At 39.4% G+C, this 27574-nt stretch overlaps 1 protein-coding gene across 1 annotated transcript; it reads right to left on the bottom strand.

Annotated features, from left to right (window-relative positions):
- Window positions 1-771: 771 nt before the first annotated feature.
- LOC108562607 (mothers against decapentaplegic homolog 6-like) lies at window positions 772-27568 on the bottom strand. Its single transcript, XM_017921016.1, has 5 exons — window positions 26590-27568; window positions 16043-16096; window positions 13358-13429; window positions 2243-2443; window positions 772-1377 (listed from the first exon to the last, which is right to left on the bottom strand). Exons 1-5 carry the CDS (start codon window positions 26978-26980, stop codon window positions 1058-1060), a joined length of 1038 nt encoding a protein of 345 aa, XP_017776505.1. The 5' UTR covers window positions 26981-27568; the 3' UTR covers window positions 772-1057.
- Between the last annotated feature and the right edge of the window lie 6 nt (window positions 27569-27574).

Genomic DNA, 27574 nt, shown 5'->3' with positions numbered 1-27574 from the left:
ACTTCTTTCCTTTAAGCCAAGAACCGTTTTTCTTTTCTTCTTCTCTTCTTTTTGAACAGCGAATGTTCCATTTAATATTTAATATCACTTAATAACATCATCAATAATCGACAACAATTACGTTCGCATAATATCAATAAAAATGAATGAATATTGAATCGAAGAAGAAAGATAAACCTGAGCTTCATTGTCGCACTTTTGTTTTGGGGCCTTAATTTAATAAGGAATCATCAGCAATTTGATGTACAATTAAATTTTAATTTATTAATTAAGCTATGCAACTTCATCAACTAGTAGTTGATGAAGTTGCAATCGAAACTCATTTGTAATTATATTTAATTATTTCATTAATTATTATTGGTATTGATTAATTCTGTTTTCGGATGTGTTTCGAGTGGGAATCAATACTTTTAATGGAGATATGCAACTCGACGAACGAAATTGCTTACAAAACCTTAATGAGAATTATGCAACTTGACGTGCAAATTGTCAGGTGTCTAGATTTTTTTCTTCTTGTAAATAAGACGATTTTTAAATAAATAAATAAACCCTGAAAATGCGGAAATTTAATTTCTCTAATGTCAAGCTGTACATTTTTTCTTTTGTTTAAACTTAAGGTTTGTTACGAATGCCCAAATTTGCGACGATGAATTCGCTCGAGTTCTTGGCCTCCGCACTTCTTCGTTTCTTTGCTGTTGTCATCAGTATCATTTATATATAACAAAACTATACAATCTTTCTTCTCTTCAGAGTGATCCACTTCTTTTCTTCTTTTTTTTTTAAATATATCAGGACGGAAAGAAAGTTTCTTCTTCTCGTTTCTTCTTCATCTTGGTGTTTTCGCATACACATCCACGTTTTTCTTCCACTTCCTTTCTTTCTTCTTGTTTGTTTTCAATTGAATAACGAAATCATAGATAGATACAATAGAACGGGAGAGAAAAAATCCGATTTACAACAGAATAACGAAACAAAAACAACAACAACAAAAAAAAACATAGAAAGTGTATCCTCAGCCTTTAGTAAAATGATGATAAAGAAAACAGTTCAGCGGGAATCACCTACACGGCACCAGGTGAATTTCTAACCAGCAGGGACACGAGGTGATCTCCTGGCGGGAATAGCCTGGACCCCAACCCTTCACGAAGCTCACTTGCACAGAGTTCGGCCGAACGGTGGGGCCCTCCGCGAAGTTCCAACCGTAGTTCTGGTGGGCGACTCGTGCTGGATTGAAGACGCACACGCAGTGCTCGGAGGGCAGTCGAATAGGTGACCTGGACATCGTCTCCGATTCCAAAGTCAGCGAATTCACGAACACCGGGTATCCCGATCTGTTGTACAGCCAGACGCAGTCCTCCTCTCTCGACACCGTCACCCCTGCAAACAAAAGAAAAATACGGTCAATCCGTGCGATCCTCGTTAAGGGTTGATTTATAGAGAACATTACGATGAAGGAAGCGAAAGAAGATCAAGATATCTCAAGTCAATCAATCGTGTCCTTAGCGGAATTACAAAAGAAAAAGTGAACGCGCCCATAAACTAGTCGAGAAAGGTATAACCCCATGTATAGATCTTCAACTTCATCATCATGATTTACTGATCTTGAGAAATCCAAAACTAAGTTGCCAATCATTTCAATTTTCCATTCTTAGTTGCTTTACTATAACTTTAATGACCAAAATTCCCAAATGTGTTAATAAATATTAAATTATTTTATATAAATTCTTTATCTAACTTGATTGAATGCTTTAAAATGTAAGGAAATATGCAAAACTATTTACTTCTTGAAAACATCAACTGTTGCATACAACATGGTTCTCTTAATTAGATAATACTTCATGTATGTCGCAAGGTTCCAAAACAGTTCAGTAACTTTCGTGACAATATATAAGAAAAACTAATTAACTCCTAAAAATGTTGTGGTAAAACTCTTAATCAACATACTGTATGCATGTCTAAAGGTAATCTAATTTATAGTTTTAATTAGTTTCAGTTAATTTGTCGCTCTTTTAGCGTGACTTTCGTGACAATTTCTTTAGCTAATGCACTTTCAATGATTTTCTTGGCAAAACACCTCAAAATGTTTGACGCAAATACTGTTGCATATATTACACAACATGTCAATTTGAAAAAACAACAAAAGTAACTAAACATGTTAACTGATTGCCAACCTCGAAAATGTTTTGACATACAAATGAAACAAAGAAAATGATAAATGAATTAATTAAAAATGTTAATTTACCTAATCCAATTTTTTCTCGCGCCTTCCGTACCGTCGGGGGCGGACTGAAACTGTGCTGCGATAGTTGAGTAAGGCACATGCCGTCCCCGCGAGGAATTTCGCCGAAGACGTTGTAATGGGGCTGTTCGACGGTGTGCAGGGGTCCGATCCGATTGGATAGCTCCCAGTAGGCCAGCTTACACCAGCCGTTGAAATTCGATTCTGCAACAACAACAAAAAGAAGATATAATTAATATTAATTGGACAACTCACGACAATGGTGATAAATCGATGCAACACGGGCGAAAGGTGAAAGGGGGGTTAGTACAGGTGCGCCGTGGCGCCCTCCGTCGGATCAGAGACGCGTCGCACGCGAATCGGAAAATTATATACAACTATATATATATATAAATATATGTATATAAAAATTCAATACTCTTATTGGAGGTCGTCGCCTTTTACCATTCCTCCTCGCTCTCTCTTTTTTATTATCGCACCACGGATTAGTTCTTTCTCGAATCGCGGAATATCAAAAAAAAACAAAATTGTTGAGAAGGGACAACAATTAAGATACACATACTTCGATTTCCAGTGTAAATTCATAAGGTATATCGATTCCTAATGCGAGTAGGGTAAAGAATCGATACCTGAGGAACCACCGTTTCCGTCGCATATATGCATTCAGTAGGATTTTCGTTGATGACGATCCCTCTTCGTCTTCGCCTTTTTGAGCGGATGCCAAGCGCGGATTAGATTTACGATTAGTTTACGCGCTCCGGCCACATTAATAGACAATGTAAGTCCAAATAAATAAACACACGCGGTATTTTATTTATATATAAACATACACAACACATGCATACGTATACACACACACACATACACAAGTGGACACATACATTCAAACATATTTATGTACATATACACATATGAACAGACGGAGGTCTAAAAAGTGTTTTATTCGCACGCCCGCGCGTTTAATCCGACTGGCGCCGCCGCCGACCATTGTTTCCACTAAATTCCGACACATTTTTCTAATCTAATTTAAAACATCGTGGCGCCATTGTTTTCGCAAGACTCGCCGTTTTTATTTTACCCTCTCCCAAATTCCGTTCATAACTCATTTATCATCCTCCTTTTTAACCATACAAACGAACCTCCTTCACTCCAATCATTTACCACTCCGTCATCCATTTCAAATTGTAATCACAAATATTAATTTTTTGAAGAAAATCCAAAGTTATAATTAATTAACTTGTGGTTTCACATTCAGAAATACCTTTCATTATTGAAGTAACTAGAAATAACGAAATTAGATTCTTTCAAAGTAAAAAAAAATCTTATTGGAATTTGTAAATAATCAATATGTATGCGATTCTTGTATTGCAATTGTAATAACATAGTTATATAAAATTATCGATTATTTGCAGTACCTCCGTGTATATACAGAAGTCTACATTTCGAAATTACAAATTCATTATATAATTTATTATGCATTTGATTTGCACATTTACTAAATTAATTAAAGATTGATGATTTATTAATTTTACTCTTCTAAGCGAATCTTAATTAAGAATAATTAACTTTGCTATTGAACATTTCGTTAATTATGAATATTATACATTCCATTTAGAATTGGAATAGTTGGAAAAAAATTAAACTGAGATGTAATTGACTATCGTAATGTGGAATTCGTGAAATGTGGAATGTATTTGTACGTATGTGCGAGAAGTTGTTTGTCGCGGATCGAATTCCAAGCGTTGCATAATCAACGTGGACGCAGTGACGGAGGCGGCGACGGCGGTAGCATTTTTTTTCGTTCAAGCTCGAAATTTAACTGCTTTTCGTGCAGCAGGAGTAGGAGGTATAATGCTGTCGGTACACCGGAGAGATAAGGTTGGATAAAAGTTGGTAGCGATGGTCGCGGTTCGATGAAAGTTGCGGAGGTGACGGGCCGAGGTCGGTCGTCCGTCCGCGCGGAGACGGGAGAGGCGGCGGTGGCGGCGGCGGCAACAGCAGGAGAGAGGTCTGTTACGCTGGCGCCGGCCGGGCTTTTATCAATGCGAGTCCTTTGATCTCCAGCCACAATGCATCACATTAGGAATTGTTGTTGTAATTGGCCTCTGTCGGTCGTGCGGATCGAAGGTGTGTGTGTATATGTATGTATGACTGGAGTGGAGCGAAGCGTCGCGACGTTCGGCAGGCGCCGAACGACGTCGCCCAGCGGAACACATGAAAGAGAACCGCCGACGACGATGACGACGTCGACGCCGCAATTAATGTGGGTCACGACGCGATGTCGCCTCGCTCTCGCTTTTACCAAGTACGGAATACTAAGAAACAACATCATCCAACGAACAAGAAAGAAGAAACCAGACGGACCTCTTTAATAACAGATCAACATTTAATTCGTTAACGAAAGACACAAAAAAAAAGCTAAGAAAACGACACATAAACCATTGAGACAGAGAAACGTCGATTTGCTATGCAAATTATCCGCGCGTTGCATACGATTTGCATTTATTCAAAAAACTACTTTGCCGACTCCAACGCCGAAACGAGAATATGATAGAAGAACAAAAAAATAATTAACAGAAACAATCGAAGAGAAGCGTAATAGTCGTAGAATCGATTGCAAACTTTAAAAAAAAAAACATGCACTGTCTTCGATTGCGTTTCCTTCTGTGCGCTTGCTGTTTGTGTGTGGCACGAGAATATTTCAAATATTTCTATATTCCAAGGACGGAGCGTCCAGAGCGCGCAAATGCACGACCTGAAATAGAATCATTAATGGGAAAACAAACGCGAATACCGAGAAAAAAGAATGGTGGTGATGGGGAAAGAGACACAAACGTACATACACATGGACACGCATACGAATCGCTAAGTAAGGCGAACAGAGAGACATGTAATCCAGTTAAAAAAAGAGGTCTCTCGCGAGTAGGCATTCTTCTTCATTTTAAATGAAAGGAAGAGAACAGAGAACAGAAGAGAAGAAAAATAACGAACGGGCTTCGGTTCCCAGATCGCTCTTGATGGCATTGTCTGAAAGACAACGTGATTCGTGTGAATTTCCACTTGGGTAGTCCACAATGATGAACGCATTCTTAATGTTTTATCTATTCATTTTATACCGAATTAATCAAACGTAATTAGTAAATGGAAATTTTATGGAGGGAAAAAAGTTAACGTTTCATAATTGGGTCATTGACTTAATAATTAAGATAATGAAATAATTAAGAATAAATTTACATCAAGTTGTCCACTGAAACAATTGTCAAATTTGAAGTTGGAATAAATTGGAAAGTGTTTCGTAACTGAAATAACGATTAGTTCAAGTACTTGTGCATATATATACTTGACAAATAATTGAATCAAATCAAATTGAATTCGGATAGCTAGAAATGATTGTGATACTTGAGAGCAATGATGATGTACTGCAGCATCGCGAGTTCCACGCGGCCAGTAACTACTACTACTAAGTAAGTACATTAAACCTGACGGCGCGCCGAACTTAACAGTTCATTAACCGGATTGTTTCCCATCCGAAAAACATTTACTTAATTAATGTATTTTCGGTGCAGGCGCGAGCAACGGTTTTCTTTCTTTCTTCTTCTTCTTCTACTGATTCGGATGCCCGATTTTTCGGTGCGTGTGTACGTGCGTGCATCCGACGACGACCGGCGTCTTCGGACGTCGCGGTGCGTGTGGCGTCGTGTGCGTCGCGACGATAGATGGCGAACACGTGGCGACGCCCGGCGTCGGCGTCGGGGTAATTAGAGCCGGCGCCGAAAATCAAATAAGTCCCCCGAATGTTGCCGCGCCGCGAAGGGGGATTTACTTATTTGTAAAGTATGTGCGTTTCTGTCTGTCCGTTCGTTGTATGCGTTTGCTCGAACGCACACAGCGTGTGTATGTGTGTATGTTTGTATGCGTGGAAGGAAAAGAGACACGGGGATAGGTGTAATGTGTGCAGGAAAGAAATGGATGAGTGAAGAGCAGTGGAGAGAGAGTGAGGCGAAACGGTGAAGGAGAGAGAGAGAAAGAATCAGCGCCACAGAAGCAGCAGACTGGCGCCCGACTTCATAACATATGCGCCGCATATTAATGGGGATTTTAATAAATAAACTCGCGAAACAAACACAAAAATATGTGTACGTAACGTATACAGGGTGTTCAGATCGTTGGGCCTCGTGTACGTTACGTTATACGCTAGGACACCCGGTATATTGCTGCTCAGGAATGTCTCGTTTACTTTTACTAGGAAAAGCTCGATGGATGCTAATACCGACCAATTAACCAAATGACATTTCGAAACGGTTTCGGCCTTTAAATACATAACTGATTCCCTTTAATTCAACGATTATATAATATCCTCATTTTAACATCTCTTAGAAACACACTCATACTTCTACAGTTACTCTTCCTATCCATATTACAACATACACTTCATGACACAAATTTCATTTGTCATAATACTCAGTTCTTCTACTTCAACCTCAAGTAGATTGTAATAAGCATAATGTTGAATACATACATTGCAAAAAATTGCTAAAACTGATCAACAATTTCATCCTTCATTTCTCAATAAGTATGTAAAATCTTTAAATTTCATCAGATTTAATGATTAATAGTTAACTACAAATAAAAACTGCCTTTATATCTGTTAGATAGAAACATCACAATAAGTAGCAAACTTTTAGAGAATTGCAAGATTCTTGTCATCCAGAAATAACCGTTTTGTGTGTGTTTGTCGGTTTTCCTGAACTCGTGTCGGAGCGCATTGTTTTCGTTTCTCATTTTGTACGTGGAGATTGTGGAGAAAAGAAAGCAGCGCGATTTCCGAGGTGTTGAAAATGTGTCAAAAGTGCCGGCCGGCCGCGGTCCAAACGCTTCCGAGAAAAAGTGCCACGACGATGCCAAAAAAACTTTTATAAAATATAAACCGAGAGAAAACGAAAAATCTGCGATGAATCTGAAATTACAATCAAGCATCAACGTTGTGAAAATATAAATTGTGTTTTTATTTCAACTCTTGAAGAATGTATTGCACAAGTGTGCTAAGGAATTGGTCCAGCAAAGGAACCTTGTTCCAAGAGCGGCGTTTCGTAACGGCCTTTGCTACACCACAACACTTACCGCTCGCGCGTTTATTCATGGCTGTTAAAATCTTCGCGTATGAAATTTTTGTATAGTAATATCTTTTCTTGAATGTAAGAACGAAATAATTAATGAACTCGTTGTAAATGAGTGAATTCGAAGAACTTGATGCGCGTTTAAAAGATACACACACATACGTTTCCTGTTCCTGTTCTTCTCCGTGCAAGTTTTTACTGCTGCTCGTAACTGTTTTTTTCCCCCTTCTTGGATGGTACAGAGCGATTTTCCTTCCATCCATGGTAGTAGACTAAACAAAGTTTTCCGTTTTCGATCAACAGGTCGCGTCGGCGTCGTCGTCGGCGTCGCTGACAAGAGAGATATCGTTTTCGTATCGCGAAGCGTTTCCAATGGAGATAAAACGCGTGTGTAGTATTTATGTATACGTATAAATGTGAAACGTTTACGTGACGAAAGCCACGTGTGTCCTGCACACCCGGCGTTTTTTGGAGACGAGCGGCTCCAGAAAGTTCCAATCTTCTCCTTCGTGTTCCTCTTCATATTTTTGTTCCTTCGACGCCGATGGAGGTGGACTTGGAGCGAGAGGAGAAGGAGGAGGAGGAGGTCGTACTGACTGGGAAAACGCGGCACCGCGCTTTGATGAATAATTGGTCATAAATTATGCGCGAGCCACGCCGAATAAATTAAAGACAGAGAACGCCAGAGAGTGAGCAAATGATAATAGCGAATGCCTGTATAAATTACGGCGCGCCGACGAAAATAATACTGTTCGTAATAAGAATGATGAAAATAATAAATAGATAAGTGAAGAACGAAGTGTACAACCGAACCATGTACGAGCGTAAACAGATCGCATGCTTTCGAAGATCTTCATTATGTTTCTCTAATTATTCAAATTGTTGTTGTTGTTGTTATTGTTGTTGTTGCCCGTGGTCGCCATTAAAATGTATTTGCTGTTTGTGTGTATTATATCGAGGCGAAATACGAGTATGGGTGTGTGAAATATCACGATATAGATGTGTTTAAAAATAGACATTACAGCTGGCGCCAAGATTACAGCCGATCGTTACGTCACAGCACCGTTCTACACACACACCATACCACACTTACACGTTTTCCGCCCAAAAAAAAAATTCGATCGAAAATCGAGCAAAACTATCGATTTTTCCTCTCGACGTTTTCGTTCTTCCTTGGACTGTAATCGCCCAGAGCACGCTACAACGCTAATACTTTACCGAATTGTTATCCCACATAGTCTTAATAGTGTGGATTAAAAATTGCGATACTTAATAGAAATAGTCGGATATTTGAGGTAGTCTTCGGTTTTCGTTCTTACCGCAATTCCGTCGTCGTTATGGGCATAAGTCTGTGGTTTGTCTTTTTTTTCGGCGAACTAAGGGAGAGAGAACTATAGAGATAGAGGATGTGGGTGTCTTCGCCCGGTGCCGCCGTGTGCATTATTATCGGACATGTGTCTGAGTGTCTGCCGGCGGGCGCCACCGCTCTCCGACGACGACGACGGCGACCCACCTGCACACACACAACCTGCCCACACTCGTTCTTCCATCCACACATTCTTACTTGCATGCATGCATTCATCCATCCAACAGGCGCCCTACCGTTGCCCACATGTTAGCAGGTACAAAAAAAAAAGACTTTCCTTCAACCGTTTCCGGCCCTTTATACATCGCCTTCCGGCCATCATCCACTTCAGCGTCTTCTTTATAATTCTTCGAAGATCACTAATTGAATCACTAAATCTTAGTATTGGATTAATTGAATTAATCTACCGCAAATTTCAAATTATTTCTCACCGCATCGACGGAGAACAAACGTGCGTTGTCATAGCAACGTTTATTTACCATCGAATTCCTTAGATACATAATAAAAGGAAGCTACTCGAGATGGTAAATAGTTTGGGTAAACAAGTTGATAAGACCTCAAGTACATTGGGTATCAACTTGATCTTAATCCTAGCGGTGCCATAACGCGACCGGCGAAAAATTCGTTCAGACGACGACCACTTCAATAACAACAGACGCACACATAACCGATGCTAATTCAATTTACTTGGATTTTTTTTATTACTTCAAATTTTCGTTTCGTTATGCAAGATAATGCAGTCCAAATAGATACAACGAGTTCAAGTGTTTCGGTGAATTGTTAGTTTTATTACGATCGCAAACGATGAAAATCAATTTATATATATAAAAAAAAACAGTAGAAAAAACATATTTCAATTAATTAAAACTAATTATATCTCGAGTGCACTGAAAACACGCCACTTAATCGTTTCGGTAGAGAGAAACGAAAAATCGCGCAAGCAGAGACAAAAATAATTAAACTTTCGGTGAATTACTTTAATTGTGTAAATGATATTATCGGAGAAGTTAAGGATGCGAATGTTAAGCGAAGACAGCTGTGCGAGCGAAGCGAGCACCACTCTCGGTTTCTAATTACCGAGAGCGGTGAAATTAAGAAGAAGAAAAAAAAATGTTGAGGCTCTCGCAATTCGCGGAGATTAATTGAAAGTTCGTGGAAGACGGAAAACTGTAATGGATTTTTTCGCTTAATGACGATGCAAACGATAATATCATTTTCATGTTTGGTGTTAACATTTTTCTGGTTTTGGTAATTGTATGCGTTTTTTTTGGGGTCGAAGACGACATTAATTTGGCAGTGATGGATGCGGAGGAGGCTGCGCCGGACGCAACAAGTGTCGAAGGATCGTTTCCTCGGAAGATGCTCGCAACAAGTTCCCAATTCTTCCTTTGTTTGTTTTTTTTTTCTTCTTCTTTTCGTCAAACGAGAGCGAACGCAACAGGCGAAACTATCTATTTCGCAGCCGAAACTCGGAAGATTTATCTATTACTGTATCATCCGCACTTTCTCCCCAAGTCTCTTAGAATTATTAGAAAGACCAATGTTTTACAGAGTTTACAGTTAAAACAAATCAATAATAATTAAATTAAATTTTTAAATAGACAATTACTTTTGATGATTTGTCTAAATTGAAGCACTCAAATTGAAATTCAGTTGCACGATTAATGGGTGTAAATTCAGCGTAATGAAATTCGATCGCGTGGAATGTTTTTACTTAATTATTTTTCTCGTACACGTATACACACAATTTAACTATATTTTTTTTACTACTTTTTTTCGCTGTTGGTCACCGCAGCGAGCGACGGAGATTATAAATTATTACAGCAATTTCCGGTATTCGCGGATCGTCGACGTTCGAGGCGGTTTTCTTATTTTTTTTTTCTGTACTTTATTTTTTCGCGCGTGTGTTATTTCTTTCGAAATTTATTAATCCCTGGAATGAGGATGTGCACGTCTCGGCAGGATGCGAGCAGTTTTTTTGGGTGATTTTTTGGAAAATGATGTAGCGGAAAAGTGGATGATCGGTAGTAGGCAGCAATCAAGATCAGCAGTAGCAGAAAGCAGGCAACGTAGAAGAGGAGAGGCAAACAAAAATCGGTTATTTCTGTCCTGTCTTGTTGCCTCTCTTGAAATGTGCCGGCGTCTCGGTCGTCCTTGTCCGGCGAACGGCGGCGCACTTTAATTGTCCTTGTCTAGTCGATTACGATAGCTTCGTCCTTGTTCCGCGTGGCGCCAGCCATACGCCGCATAACTTGCCTCGATGTCGCCCGACAAATCGAACCGAAAAACCGTGCTCTCCTCCTCTACCTTCTACTACTGCTGCTGCTGCTTAATGCACGACGTTTCAACGTACGAACGTATATTATACTTGAAGGATGAGGCTCAAATCGGAGCGAAAATTTTCACGATTTTTCTTTTTGGTAAACTCAGCCGACGAAGCTGACGCTCTTCTTTTTCTCTTTTCGCTCTCGCGACTTTTTAACCGGCGAGATAAGATCACGGCTAAAAATAGAATTCGCGTAGAGTGTAAAATGCGTCGGCCGCTCTAGCCTCTGGCCATCGTTCGAGGCTCTTCCATTTCGACAATCCCGCTTCGACCTGTTGCTCCCAGAACATGGTAAGACTAGGGGAAGAACAAAACCCCTTCCGCCTTCTACGCTCATCATTTTGCAACCAAAACCAATTCTTCTTCATCGATTCTCTTCCTTTCTTCTTCCTCGTCTTTAGGAGAGTGGAATTGGTTTGGTTTGGACGGTGTGTGTATGCATGTGTGTGTGTGAAGTGAGTGGTGCCGGCGCCAGCGTGTTGTGGCTGAACGGATCGCAATGACCTAACGGCTAAATTTAGACACGGTCGGTCGGTCGGACGCAATTCACATGGCGTTATTTATTGTCAAACGGGAACGATCGGACTCTCAGATATCCCTTTTAACATCGCGCTCTCTGCACACTCACTTCCTCAACGCACACACTCTTGACAACATGTTACTCCTCCTACCTCTCATCGAAAATCTCGCAACAACAACAAAAACAACAGCAGCAAAAAGGAAACCGCAAACCGATAGATCCGATACCAAAATTAGATGATGTGGGCGAGAAGGGAACGCGACGCGATAATCGAACCGACGACGTCGCCTCTGCCTGCGTCCTGCAACAATTTAATTGCGAATTACACGGCCGCAAATAAATTATTTCGCACGGTTTCGCCTTCTGCCAAGAAAACCAGAATTCTACGCTGATGTATGCACCCAAATTAATTTCATCAAAAAATAAATATAAAAAATGACAGTCGCAACGGAGACGGACAGATATAGAGGAGATCGTGAGAAGGATTGAAACCTGAATATTTATTATTCGATACCTTGACATCGTCTTCAGGGCCTCAAATTTTCATAAATGCATACAAAATCATTTTACATCAAATGCAATAAACTCTAGCCCCGGTCCTGTCTAGTATTATTTTTATAACGGTTTGCGAATCCGATTCGAGCAATATCGAAAGATAATCCCCGAAACCTCTATAAATACAGGTTGTTTTTCCATCCGATCCGATCTGTACTAGACTAGAGGCAATAAAAAAAATTCGGATGAGCGATGATTCAATGCACTGCAACAGTTCAATCCCACTTTCGTTTCTGTAATTCCACAGCCAATACATAATCTCGAACAACTTTATTATTTTCAATTTATTATAAAGATGAATTAATCTAACAAAATTATCTAATTTTTAATGTTATTAATTTGTCCACTTTAAATTTTAATTAAAATAAAATTACTTTTATAATTGCGTTCAACATTTGCAAATTATATAAAATGTTATGTAAATCATTTCGTTCGGTATATTTAAATTTGTAAGATGCGGAAGAACATTGGTAAGGATATAGGAGGATGATTGAGAAGTTTGTTGTTGTCTTTCGGATCTTTTCCTACCATGTGTGTGTGTATGTATATAAGTTGTGTATGAGATAGAGTGTGTGTGTTGTGTGGTGTTCCACGCCCTAAGCGCCGCGGGGGCTTCGTCGGACCGCAAAGCAAATGGGGGGATCGAGAGGGGAACCGCTAACGAGGGGACTTCTTGGTCACCTTGAATGGGGCCCGTGCAGAGCGACGAACACAGAAAGAGAGAACGAGGCACACACATGATGTCATGTGCAATCACCTACCGCCGTTCAAATCACGAAAAAATAAATAATATGTATATCTACATATCGAATAGAAGAGATTCGATTGAATAAAACCGAAAAATTGTGTATGTATATGAAATGCGGTGAGCGCAAACAGCAGCAGTAGAAGAATCTGAGCTGGACCCGATCACGAGATGGCGCTCGAGCGGAAAGCGGTTTTATCCACTGTCCGACTCTCCTCCTTCGCGTTTGTGTCAAATAAATTAGTCGAATTATTATGTTTATATATTTATAAACGATATTCTCGATGCAATTACGGTGCGCTATTTATAAACGTGGCGCCAGGCGGCTGCTCTCTTCGCCGCGCCGCGCCACGGCCGGATTTGAATAAATCGAATATTTCAGGTCGCCCGTTTCCAATACCTCTCTTTCTCACCGCTTTGACTCTTCGGCCGCACCGTAGAAGAAACAATGAACGCCGAAGAAGAGTATATTAAGAGTTTTCGGCTTACCTTCTCCGTTTGTGGTCAGGGAGCCCGGATAGGAATCCCTGCAGACTATGGACGCTTCGCTCGGGGCACGATCTGCAAAGAAAACAAATAATTTATTAGTAAAACTGTAAGATGGATGAAGAGTTCCTCCTTAGGTGGCGTGCGGGAGGAACGCTTCTCCAGTTCTTGACGGATGAATGAAAAACTATTTCGATCGTCGCCGGAACGGAATCCGCATCTAAATATACTACCCGCTCTATAAATAATTAAGACACACGCATTTAAGGAAGGAGGTGGTATACGAGGATTGAAGACGCCGCCACCGCCGCCGAAGATGGTGAAGAATGAGAAGAAGAAGAAGATCGCGGATGATTCTTCTCTTTCTTTATTTCTCTTTCAAGACACATTTACACCGTTTCGTCCTTTTCGGAATGGGGGGCGGCGGGGGCCTCGAAAATTTATGAAGTGGCTTTCGGTTTTAGTCTCTTGCCTTCTCTCCTCCGTTCATCCTTCCTCATCTCTCTCTCTCTCTCTCTTAATTTAATTTATTTGAGTATAGTTCACATGCAGTTGGCCTTGGAAGGCGCCGCTATACATCCACGTGTGTACGTATATATATATATGTGCGTGGAGAGCGGACGAGAAGAGCACAACGAAGACGACCAAAACTCAATAAGTAAATAAACGCAATACTTCCCAAGCATTTATACAAAATAATTATAACTCGAAGGAATCAAATTTACTTTACTCATAAAATTTTACATTTTACACTTCTGAAACCCGTTGCAGATAACATCGAAAATAAATTACATCACAATTTTTACGTATGCGATTGCAAAGTGTCAATATCTTATCTTATCTGACAACGCGTAAACAATTCCCCTACAATAGCTCCTACATAATCCCTGTACTACTACTACCTTTTTTTTTAGAATAGATACCCGAAAATACTATTATCACGAATCACGTGCATCCAAAATCCTAGTATTTCTCATTTCTCTTATACATTTCACACATATTGAAATTTCGTCAAATAATTGTAAGAAATTTTGCTCGAATTTTCTATAATTTCATTACTGCAGTTGTTTTTTTTATTACCATTATTATTTAGTAATTGTCCTAATTAATTTGAAGCGTCAGTTTGATAAATAACGTAAAATGGATAATATTCATTGATAAATTTTAAATTTTGTAAATATTTTCGTTATCTTACTTCCTTAGGAACTTTAAGTGAATATCGAAGTAGTTGAAAAGACACGTATCGAAAATATGTTTGTAAATTCCTTAGCATTGAAATGTATGGGTACGTTTGAGTGGAAATGCTGTATATTGTTAGGTAACTGTAGATGGTGTTGGTTGCGTGAAAAGATCTGTCGTGAGGTCGATAATTAAGAGGTACGGCGGCGATGTTGTTGCTGCTGTTCCTGTACAACAAATCGTAGATCGAGATTAGTTGGAATTTGGATTCCTTTGTTTTCGGAAGTGCGCGAGACGTCCCCGGAATGGATAATAGCTGCGGTGGCGCCGCACGCGTAACACATTTTTTAGCACAATGGTCTTTGTGTCCCGTTATTAGGAGCGACGGTGGCGGCGAAAACGGCCTCGTCTGTTCTCTCCCCCAATCTCCGTTCACGTTTTCTCTCTGCATAAATAAATAAATGAAACGTGCGCCGCGAAGAAGAAGCGCCTCTGCGCTCTTTCCGCGTGTGTGCGCTGCACACACGCACCAACGGCACAGGTGTTTTTTCCTGATCCGCGCGTTTGGGTCACATATGGACATATAGATGTGTTTATTCGTGTGTTTGTATCGACATACCACAAGGGGCCACACCTTTCGGATACCTCCGAAGTGCGGTCGTCGAGTAGAAAGAGAGGACATCGTTGGTTGTTATTGTAATTGTCGTCGTCGTTGTTGTAGTCCTGACAGATCAGGATGGATGGAATAGGCTTACTTTTACATTCGCATACGACACGCACGGATATCAACGTGCAAGCGTTTATCCAAATGCGTGTGTGTATGCATATGCCTGTGCTTGCATTTCCACATATAAATAGCCATTTTGTCTAAATTTCAGTGCGCTTGAGCGACGCTCAACACGCGCGCGGCAAAACAGTGGGACACTTGTTGCTCCGGGCAACAAGTCCTCCGTCTCCTCCTCAACTCTTTTTCACCCTTCAAAAAAAATTTATAATAATATGGAAATACCCGCCATCTCCGCAGCGATAAAAATTCGCGTGGGACCCAGCACTGAGCCTCGGGGAACACCAGCAAAGCGATCCTAGCTCGCGCTCGCACGAAGTTCGTTCCGTGATCATCTAAGTATGCACGTAAGCACGCATGGATGTGCCGAGAGAAGAGCTCATTGCACTCTCCGCTCAAGTTGACGTTGTCATCAAGGCCGTTCGCTCAAGTTTCAATGCCTGATATATTTTTATATACATACATACACACACACAGAGAGAGAGCAAGAGAGGCCTCGGCACAAACTCTTCTTTTCCGCTTGCTTCTTCCTCACTTACTCGAATCGCCAATAGCAGAAAGAGAAGAAAAGAATATAAAATGAAAAGGACTGGACGAAAAGGACGTGTTCCAGATATAGAGTTATCTCGCGTGCTTCCTTCCATTTTTTGCCCAAACATGGTCGTCGACTATATAAATTATTTAAAAACCATCCGTTTTTGGATTCGCTCCTCAGAGACACTCACCTTCAGGATTAAAACTGTCCATGGCGAACTGCGAATACGGAGGTGGCGGCGACTCTAAAGAAACAAACAAATAAAACACAACCATTAAAAAAAAAGCAATTCAATCAAAGTAACTTTACTATACAACACGAAATATTATGCTTATCAAACACTTTGATGTGTACCCAAACAAAAATCCAATGGAATTAAGACACTATTTGTGCTATTCAGATCTCTGTGCTGGATAACGCTCGACCCGAAGTCATAAAGCTATTTAGTAAGTAATAAAATCCCATTTAATGCCATCTCGTAAATCAGAGCCGAGAATTACAAAAATAAAATAATAATGTGAGCTCAATTGCAAAACCAAAATCGGAATTCGATTCCGGTATAATCGTCGTCGCTTCAAGCATCTCTCTGATAATCTCCGATGGATCAACCCGTATTTACTCAAGTTATGTGCCCCAGTTTTGTTACGTGTTTCTGATTACGGCTTAAGATCAAGCACACATTGTTTATATGCAATACAAATAATACGAACACACACAAACGAAGAGCGAACAAGAAAGAGACGCGCATATGCAAAATAAAAACAAAACAAAATGTCAATTCCACTTATCTGCCAGACTTAATCTCCGGATAAAATTGTTATTTAATATAAACAAGTTTGTCGTCGTTTCGACACGCTGTTTATAATTAACGTCAGCGAGTAAATCATTTCGGCATTTTCGCTTATGCATTCGCATATATTTATTTTTGAATATATATAGAAAAATTCACGGGCACTTTCTAAATTTTAAAATATTTAAAAAACCGAGAGAAACAAAATAAAAAAATATAGATATTGATGATGATCATAGTCAATGGATTGTTAATGAAACGAAACCGTTTGACAGCTGTCATTAATCTAATGTAATTGACAGACAGTGACACTGGAGGAGGTTTAAATTAGGAAAGAGAGAGAGAGCGCGCGTTATTATTGTGAGAGCATCACTTTGTTGTGATGATAAAATATTCGCATTTCAATCGAGCCTCAGAGATAACGCGACGATGGGTTATGAAAAATTGAAAAGCGATTTCGATAACCCTACTACTATATAAGCGGTGATTACATAACGCGAGCGAAAAATCAAAGCGGGCCGACTTCAAAGACAGCGCCGATTATATATATATATTTCTGTCGTTTCTTTTGCCTCTTCGACAATTAACCCGAACTGTCACGATGACATTTCCCGGTTGAAGGGAGGCGTGACGCCGTTCGACACTCCCACGCGTGATTTGTGGCAATCGGAACGTGCATAAATCTTGCAACAATTCGATTCCTGCTGGTCTGTATCATTTATTCATTTGCTGTGGATAATTCAAGAGTTTTCTTGGTTTTAAGGGGAGGTAAAGCTTTGATTAGAAGAGAGATACGTCTTTGATTGGAAGGAAATGGCGTTAATATTCGCTTAAGATTTCGCGTTAATTGTAAACCGCATAGTTTATGTGTGTGTGTGTTTATTGATGGAGATAATGAGGGCCCCCGTCGCTCTATCTCTCTAACCTCTTCCTCATTATCTCTTGGGTTCGTAATAGCATCGAATTGGACGTAGGCCGGATAAGCTGCGGCTAAGTCGAGATAGATCGTTTAGAAACGAGAGAAATGCATGTGGGTAGTTTTCACGAAACCTATTCCTAGCATGGAAACCCATTGCAGCATTTGCACTATTCCACCGTCGCTCGTCCGTTCGTGCCTTATAAATAATCGACCGGCGCTCCTTGCAGACTTATGGGCCGAGCTAATAATCAATAGCGCAGGCCGACACAGTTCAATCCAAGACCACTTTTCCCTCAACCGTTATTACCATCCGCCATCATCATCATAATTATAATCGTCGTTGGCAAAAGCAAAGAACACTTGTTGAAATATTAACATGGTCCACATAAATTTACGTGCCCTTTTCACGACCACTACCATCATCATCATCATGAAAAGCCATCCTCGAGTCAGCAATGTCTCTCTGGTCGTCCCATTTACATAATTGCATTAAATCACCGCGCGGCCGTAAAACCAACAACGTGGTGCTGCGAGAAGAATGAGAGAGAGGTGGAGAGGATGAGGAGGCATTCATTATTCGTAATACGTCCGACGTATGCAGATTTCTGAAAAGGCCCCGAAGGGGCACAACGACCCTCGTTCATCCAATATCCCTAAACGCTGCACGATGGATTGCCCCAATAAAACATCCCACCGTCCCATTATTTACCCAACAATGACAACAAGCAGAAGGTCATAACTCTTCTTGTGTGCATTCAATTAAAATCTGCAATTCTACTACGTTTGATATTTCGCTCAGAATCTGGATTGTTCAGGAAGCGGAAGAAGCTTTTTCGCGCATATTAATTGATCGAAGATGAGGTGAACGTAGCTGTGCAGTCTGGTGCAGAGGAATCGAGGAGCGGCGCATCGGTTGTTGTTATTACGTTCGCCGCTCGCCTCTTGGAATCCGGCGCAAACGATTTCCGGTATTTCTATCTTTGCGCATTCTTCCTTTCATCTCACGGACAAACACGTACGCACGCATCTCGCATTCTTCTGAAGAAATGAATGTCGAAGGATTAAAGAACTATAGAGAGAAAGAGATAAAGAGAACGGTTCTATTTGAAGTGCACGCATCTGGAGGAACCGACCGACCGACCGAAAAAAATAAAGAAGTACCAGCGAGGAAGATCAAATGGTTAGGTTTTGTTGTGCGGTGAGGCACATATTTTCCCGGTCGCGTCATCCAGTTTGCGTGTGTCAGCAGAACGCTACTACTATGAGATCGAGGAAGAGAAGAGAGATCGATCTTTGATTCGTCTAATTTTGATGGCCGGATAATTATTTACCCCGGTGGAAATGAGATCGGGTTGTTTTGGTTGAAGAATGGTTCTTCTTTCGGTGGGGGGTTTTTCTTTCATTTGGGTTGGGCCGAAGGAGAAGCGCCGACGAGGGAAAGAGAGAAGAATGAGCGTGCGTGCGAGTGGGAAGGGACGAGAGGAAGAAGGTAAGTGGAGCCAAGGCAGTCGATGATGGGTTGTGCTGCATGCAGTCGGGACGAGGCAGATAAGACCGGCGCCAGGCCCAATTCTGGGTGGTAAAGTTGGTCTGCCGTCTGCACCTGTGTTGTGTGTATATATATATATATATATTCATGGATCATCGTGGATGGCCTACGACGAGAATCTCGTCTCGTCTCAACTCGAAAACTTGTATACAAAACATACCACTTCCATCAACGGCAGCCAGCCAGGCCTACCCAGCCTCCTCCTCCTTCTCATCATCATCGTCTTCTTGTTGTTCTTCCCTCTTATTATTAACAAACAGACGGACGGCGATTAACCGCTCACTAAACACAATGCCAATTACCAAACAAGAAATGACTCTCCACAACAAAAAGAGAAAGAAAGAAGCAACCACCGACAAGGAAAAACGACCATTTCTCATTCTCTCTCTCTCTCCACGTTCTTACATTCTTCTCTTCTTCTTTTTTGTACGTTCCTTTCGAATACCGAGAAACATTTGAGACATCACAGGTGCACTGGTACCGAGAAGAAAACGAGGAAGAACAAAAAAAGAGGAGTCCTCAATTTACAAACAATGCTTAAGGCCAATACTTTACCAAACTAGTCGTGTCGCGAAGAGTTCGAAACGTCTTTAATAGTAGTAGACTCGGCGGAATTTACGTAGCCAAAAGAGCTCCAAAAAAAACAAAATCGATGCCTATTAAAATAACATCTTCACGTTACATACCAATTTAAACCAATTGACATTTAAAACGTCAAAATGACAGCTTTATCATCGGCACGATTCGTACGCAATCATCGATCTTTCACAATATCAAATTACACAAGCTCAATTTCTTACGTAACAATGATGATAACAATTATTACAATTTCTCACAGATTCACGTAAAAAACAATAAAATGAGTAAAGAAACCGACACGTTTCAAAAGTAAAAACATATGTCACAATTGAAAATATTTTCAAGTGGTCGTCTTTCGAATTATTGTTTGAGCACGATAATAAATATTTTCCTATTCTATTGAAAAGTCTCGCAATTGCAAACAGCTTCGAGTGAGATGAGGTTACGCATTTTATAAATTTGCAGAAACACCGTAAATCATTGGCAATCATTGCAAAATTGCGATTATTAAAGCTGCCAATGTCGAATCGGAATATTGCAGCAAGATAAACTCAAAAAAAAAAAATAAAATAGGAAAGAGTTTTAGAGACGTGACGATGAAATACTATTTAAGTAGGGTCGATACGCTTCGCAAGTGAGGTAGAAATAGTGAAGAATGTAGTAGACAACAATAGTTGTCTTTCAAGTTGCAATTCGCTTACCGAGTTGGAGTCGAACCAACAACGGTTTTTCGTGTAACAAAACGGTGCTAAAAAATCCGCGTTGGACTATTACATGCACTCACATACATAGAGAGAGATGAATACAAAAAAAAAATGGCGTTGCTAATTGGCCTCTAAGCATCGCATAAATATGGCCCGCGCAAATATTTTCGCAACTAAATTTGAGATTTCTCAATTTCGCGAACAACAAAATCATTTTAAAATGTTTATATATGTGAGAGATACACATTAAAGTCTACAACAAAAATAAGTGGATTTTAGCGAGTTTGAGCTATGTTTAATCGGAAGACGATAATGGAAACATTTAGGCTGATAATCGGAATGGGAAAAATAGAACAATAGTTTTGAACGATAAGATTTTTCAATATACTAGCTGCGATTGCAGCGGAATCGAATAAATAAATCTGCGTTGAAATCTCGGTGGCTTTCGCCTCGGCGGAGGCGATAATTTTTGTGACGGATTCAGGTTCTCTTGGAAATAAGCTCTGCACTGTGTTGTGCTGTGCGTCGCCTCGAAAATAAACATGGAAAACGGCTTCGAGCACTTTAGATAAAAATGTATTTCTCCTCACAATCGATCCATTCCCACGATCGCCAATATACATACATACACACACACATATATATTTGTCCAGCTTTACAAACAGAGCTGCTAATGAAGCCGGTGTCATAAGAGTCTCGTAATTGCCACCACTCGGAAGAGAAGCTCATTCTACTCTCGGCTCCCCCTTTGCCATTTTCACCGAACAAACTCTAAGTAGAGACAAAAATAACCGTAAATGTAACGCAACTTAACGTCCATTCATTTGACAACTAAACGACATTAATGACGTTTCACCATCATTACGGTTAATGACAGAAAATCTAAATTATGGTCACCATGGTAATCTAATCTGAAATCGAAACGCGCGACAGCTGCATAACTTATCAACGCATTCGAAAATACATACAAAAATAAATAAATAACTGTATAACATTACTACACGTTGCAATAATAACTCATTTTATCTCAACATTCGCTAGTTTCATCATCCCACACCAAACATTATATTCATTTCACTTATATAAATAGAAAAAAAAAACTAAATACAATTTAACGATTATAGCGCAAATGATTAAGAGAGAGAAAAAAATAATAATTTATTGTACGTAATGACATGTAATTTTAATTTAATAGAACATAATTAAGTTATATTAATATTAATGTTTAATCCAATTAAAGCGAAGTCGTTGTATAGTTTTTTTTTTATATAACAATTGTAATTTATACAACAATTTAATTCATTAATAATATTCAAAGTGCGTTTAAAGTATTTGAAATGTTATGAAAATGTAATTAAAATTTGGAAGTTGTAATTGATGTGAAATGTCACTTGATAAATAGATTGTGGTAAGATAAATCAAAAATTAAGTTCGCAGCGACCGAGAGAGAGAAAAAAAAAAGGTAGAGAGTTGACAAAGTTAAGCCGCAATTTATCAAAGCGCGTCTTCGTTATTTCAACAATTCGCGCTTTGTGTGTTCGCTAACTGAAAAATTGTGTTCCCAAAGGAAAACAATCAGCAGAGTGCGTCTAAAATAGAAGCGGGAGGCACTTAAAACGTCGTTGAAGAGTGATTGAAATAAGTTCGAAAAATACGGTGGAGAGCCAACTTTGATGATGAAAAGCTTAGGAGAAGAAAAAAAAATGAGAAGAAGGTAGGTTGATATTTGGGATGAGGTAATGAACGTATCGAAGGGGAAGGTTTGTTTTTTTTTTTTTTGATTTGGTCGAAGGAAGGAAAGGAGGCCCCCTTTTCATCATCCATAACGATTTTGGGTCCCGAGGCTGCTGCTGCAGCCGCACAGAGCATAGGAGAGAAGTGTATCATTAAGCGGTGGAAAGGATCGAGAGCGTGGGTCTTCGAGCGGTCTTCTTGGAACTCACTCTGGAATCCAGAGTGGGACGGGCACAGCCTCTGCCTTGATGGGCAGCAGCGTCTCCAGCTCTCTAACTGTAATGCTCTCTCTTATATAAGAGTTAAGATGATGAAGAAAGACGAGTGCGCAAAAGATGAAAAAGATCTTCGGGGGGGCCTGAGGGGACGTTCTCTGACCACCACCGGAGGACGCACGCACCGAAATCGTTCGCATTCCTTTCGTATATCTCCTCTCCTCTCCTTTCGTTTCATTTCATTTACTTTTTCCTACATCAAGACAACACACAATCTAATTGGGAATTGTCTGCTCGGACACGATTCGTCAGCTGCCAAAAGTCGGAGAGCGAAGCTTACGCTGCCCACTGTTTTCCGCGAATGCAGATTGCCCGATTCACCACTAAAAATAGAGCTTAAGCAACATAATAATAATAAAATAAAGAGAAGAGCAAAAGATTGAATGAATGAATGAATAAAGCAGAGGAGGAAAACGAAACGAAAGCTCGCATGATTTCTGAAATGCGACTCGCGTGCCTCCAGATTCCGAAGTCAATTACAAGTGGAGATATGCCAAACGATCTCTTTTCCTCTTCACTTCACTTCTCTCCCATCGCCGCTGAAGACTCATTAATTAACGCTCCGCTATGAAAATTGCGCAAGTTATTAAACGCAGAACCCTAATTGTCGGCTCGACGAAATTTTCTCGGCTGCTGCAGCCAAAGTGATTTACCGCTCCAAGAATGCGGGCCATTATATTATGTGCATTTTGTGCAAACCGACAGAACGCATCATCATCTATACGCGTTAGACGAAGAAAGATGACCGAGAAAAAAAAAACGTTGCTTTTCTTTTGATTGGCCACGTCCGTTGCCTCAATTAAAAGTTTCCCACCGGACGGATGATGATGATGATGAGTTACCGTTTCTGTTACACCAAAAATTTCGCAACTATTGACAAAACAAGAAACGAACCTTTCTTTCTCTTTATCTCACACTGGTATTGGTATTGTTCTCTGCCTCCTCGTATAGACGCTCACTTTGGCACACTTCTGGACACATCGCGTTACGACATTTCGTATTAGCTCGACTCAAATTGACTTGTCAACTGTCACTGCCAGAGCCCTCTTACATAACGTCCGTTTATATCTAAAGCCAATTTTTTTTTCTTGCTCCTCCAATCTCTGAATATAATTTTCAATTAAATTTTCTCAAAACAACAATTTTTCATCGCTACAAAATGAAATTCTCCAAAAATTTTTAACATTTTTAACATTATTATTTTCGTTGATATCAATTAACAACAAGTGTACTAATCTTTCAAGTTGTATTATATATAGAAATTATATATCTACATCTACGTCAATCATTAAAAAAAAACAAAACATTAAACTGAAAAATCCAACTTTTTACTTTATAGGTTAGATATAAACATTCAATTTAATTTGTATAATAAATAATGTGCAGAATAAATGACAGTTTGGCTACTGTAAAATAGTAAATCTCTGTGACATTTATAGGTTAACAATATTTATTACTTGACATAATGCACTTTAACGTTAATACTAATTTGATTGTTTAATGCCATGCGTCATATTGAATGCAAAGCAGTAGATTTGCATTAATTCACTTAGTTTGTTGTGGACGTCAATTTCAATTATGATTTGAAATTTTTGAAAAAAAAAGCCCGTTTAGAAAGTTTGCATAAGTTAATTTAAGTATTAATGATATTTCTAGATCTATTGGTTGCTTTTAATCATCGATTTTGGTAATGAAATAAGTTGGATTCAATGAATAATAGTAGTGTGAAAAGTAGTTATAGCGTTTACTTTGATGTGAATGTCAATTTCAATTATAAATCCAATATAATGAATATATAGCTTTACAACAATATATAAAAAAAAAGTTGTAAATGAAGCCTGTTTAGAAAGGTCATTTATGCACATAAATGCAGTATTACGTTTTCGATCTGTTTTATTGGATGTACAAGCTTAAGTAAAGGTCATATGGTATTAGAATATAAATGGATGCATTATGTGAAGATCAGGATTAGGGAAATGCACGTATTTTATTCAACTGACATCTGAATAATGGTTGTTGTGTAGCAAGACGCGACGCCAAGAGCAAATGCAACTGTCAAAAGATGACAGATACTAAGTAAACAGATTTTAGAGCGTTGCTACCTATGATCAAGTATAGGTGTGCGTGTGTATGCTATAATCGAAATACAGTTGGCAAAAATGTCAAAAACAGAAAGCGATCGCGTCGTGACGTTAGCGTTAGCGTTTGCATCTGGCGCAGCCAACTTTCGATTGAGCGAAATTTTCAGCGGTCCGTAAACAGCAGGAACGATGATCGGATTTTCAGATGGACGGTTGGCAGAAATGGCTATCATCCATTTTGCGAGATTGACGTGTGTGAATAGTTTTTCGAACGATTTTGACGCTCGATGGCCAAACTCTCGAACGGAGGAGCCAAACTGTTTCTCTTGTGCCACAGCCGGAGGATGGCAACAACAACAACAAAATTCTTGATTTCCAAAAAAGAATTTCACCACATCGAATGCACGCAGTTTATTTTTAAAAGAATATATGTATTACTGCGACGTTCGTGCTCTACTAGAGACCAACCACAATTTACGAGCTACTTTCGCAGAAGAGATAAATCACACCGGGCTCGCTCCTCAGAGCAGGGACTATTTTAAATTATGCTCACTGTTTGTTTTCACTAAGCTAATCACCATCATAGAATAACAGAAATCAGTTAGGATACAAATTTTAAATTTATGTAAAATGTCAAAAATGTGTCAAGTCTGTCATTTTGACATAAGTGTGTCAACTAAAAAAGATATATAAAATACTTATAAAGCATACAGCAAAATGTCTGCGGTTGAGGAATGTCAATATCAATGGAAACCGAAGAGACAAATAAGGTAGCGTTTTATTTTATTTTTTTGCATTGCAACAATAATAACTTTATGTAATTATATGGAAATAACGAATACAAGTTCGCAATTAGAGAGGCTTAATGAATTCACTGGAATCGCAGATAAGGTTTTTCCTTTTATTTTTATTATTTCGATTCGTATAAATGTATAAAAAAAAACCCTGTCCTTCGCATTCCGTCCGGTAAACCCTTGACAAATAAACCACTTAGCATATTTATATTGGTAATAAATTATCAAGCAGTGATGACGAACAAAAGGAATAAAGGTTCCAGGAAGCTTCACGATGTAGAAGATCCGACTTGAATAGATGCCCAGAATAGTCCCAATCAAAGTATAAACAATGTTGGTGGTTGCGCAGTTGTGGAGATGATGATGTGGTTGTTACCGTAGAAAGTTTTAAAACAAACATTGCGTAACCGCAACTAATTATGTGGGATCGTCGCGTATGTGTGTATATGTGACAGAGAGACAGAGCAGTTCGTTTCGTATGGTTTTTTTATTATTATTAATAGTGTTTCTTTTCGGAATTTTGATTTAGTAACCTCATTTTTTGTTGTTGTTTGTTTCGAAAGGTCGCAATCAAGGTACGCGAAAAAAAAACGCGTGTGGCTTCGCCATCCTTTTATCGATTTTGTCATTTACTACCGTGAATCACCGTCCTAGTGTTGTTTACATTCAACAAAGTCTGTTTATGTTGTCAACATTGTTTTTCGAAACTATCTTCTTGTTAAACATAAACATTGTTCATTTTCATTTCAAATTTCTAATATTTATATACGAATTCATAAATTCAAACCAATGTTTATATTTGAATAGATAAACTCGATTAATATTTATAGTTTTGTATAAACTTTGTTTGATGATTCAGTTATCAAAACTGTCACTGTCAAAATTTGTGTATTATTGAAACTATTTCATTTTTTTTTTATTTGTGACTAGATTTTATAGTTTGATGCAAAGTAAAAGTCAATATTATAAATATTTTGAATAAAAGTTTATTTCTATAGTAGATTTCAGTGTTTATTAATTAATTGTACTTTACTTGAAGTAAGATTTAAAGTCAAGATTTGGTTTATAATTTGATTTTGGTGGAATACTCTTTTAAGAACTTGTTTTGAATGAAGAAGATTGTTATATATTTAGCATACGTGTGCAGTTTACGTTTATTTTATTTGAAGTAAGTTTATTTAATGTAGATAGTTGTCTTGAAGTGAAGATTTAGTTTAAGTTGTTGTTGTTTGATGGTATTAATGTAATATTGAGTTCATGTATACTAAAACTGATTGTGAATGAATGGAATATAGTATGTTGATGAACAAACCTGGTTGGCAAAGCCGACTCCAGTGATAGGGGTTGCAGCATATGTAGATGGGATCCGAGGCCGAACGGCAGGTGGGTATCCTTCTGAGTTCGTGGCTGTGCCTGACCTCAGGCCACCTCCAGGTCTGACAGCAGAGCACGTGCGGATCGGAGAGATCGCGCGAGAGGAGGACGCAGTTCGTGAACTGTCCGCAGCTCTCGACCGCCTTGCTCAGCATGGCCAGCTGGTTATCTTTGAGCTTCTTGAGCAGGTCGACGAGACCCTTGGCGTCGTCTCCACCACCACCGCCGCCGCCTTCCGATACTCGCCGACCTTCATCGCCTCCTCGCCGTTTCCGAGCCTTCACCAGCTGTTTAGTCAATTGGTTCCGTCTGCTCCGAAACATGAACATGAAACTGGGACTTTGCTGCTCCTCTTCTCCTTCGGCGCCGGACCAGCATTTGGGGGCCACTGCGTGCAGACCGCACTAATACTCCAATCACCTTCTCAATATTTCTTTCTCTCGCTATACTCTTTAATTTTTTATTTCCAAAACTCTTTTGAGGGCCTCACGAGCGCGCGACTTCTATATCAGACACGGAACAGGAGCACATCAAAAAAAATAATCAAATACAACTGTTACTCTATCCAATTGAAACGGATAACAGCGGTATTGAGGAAGGGAAGGACCGTTCTTTCGTTCCTTCCTCCTGGACGCACAGATCACAACAAATCGTAGCAGCTGCAATAACAACAACCGGACGACATTAAATCACAAATTCACTATCAAACATTTCCCGACGTGGACGACTCGCCGCGCGTCTATCCTTCGGATCGAAACTCTTTTTAATATACTTTCCTATCGGACTAGAGCTTCTCTTTCTTTTAGCAGTCTTCAGATACTGCTTTAAGCTCTCTTCTTGTTACTACTACTTCTACTATAAATATACACACATTAATATATATGTATATTTACTTTATGCTAGTAGGTTTCTGCTTTTTTTTT

The sequence above is a fragment of the Nicrophorus vespilloides genome, unplaced genomic scaffold, assembly GCF_001412225.1.
Source record: "Nicrophorus vespilloides isolate i.1.1-1 unplaced genomic scaffold, Nicve_v1.0, whole genome shotgun sequence".
NCBI lineage: Eukaryota > Metazoa > Arthropoda > Insecta > Coleoptera > Silphidae > Nicrophorus > Nicrophorus vespilloides.
Note: the sequence above shows the minus strand (reverse complement) of the source record. Positions and strands in the feature narration are given on the sequence as shown.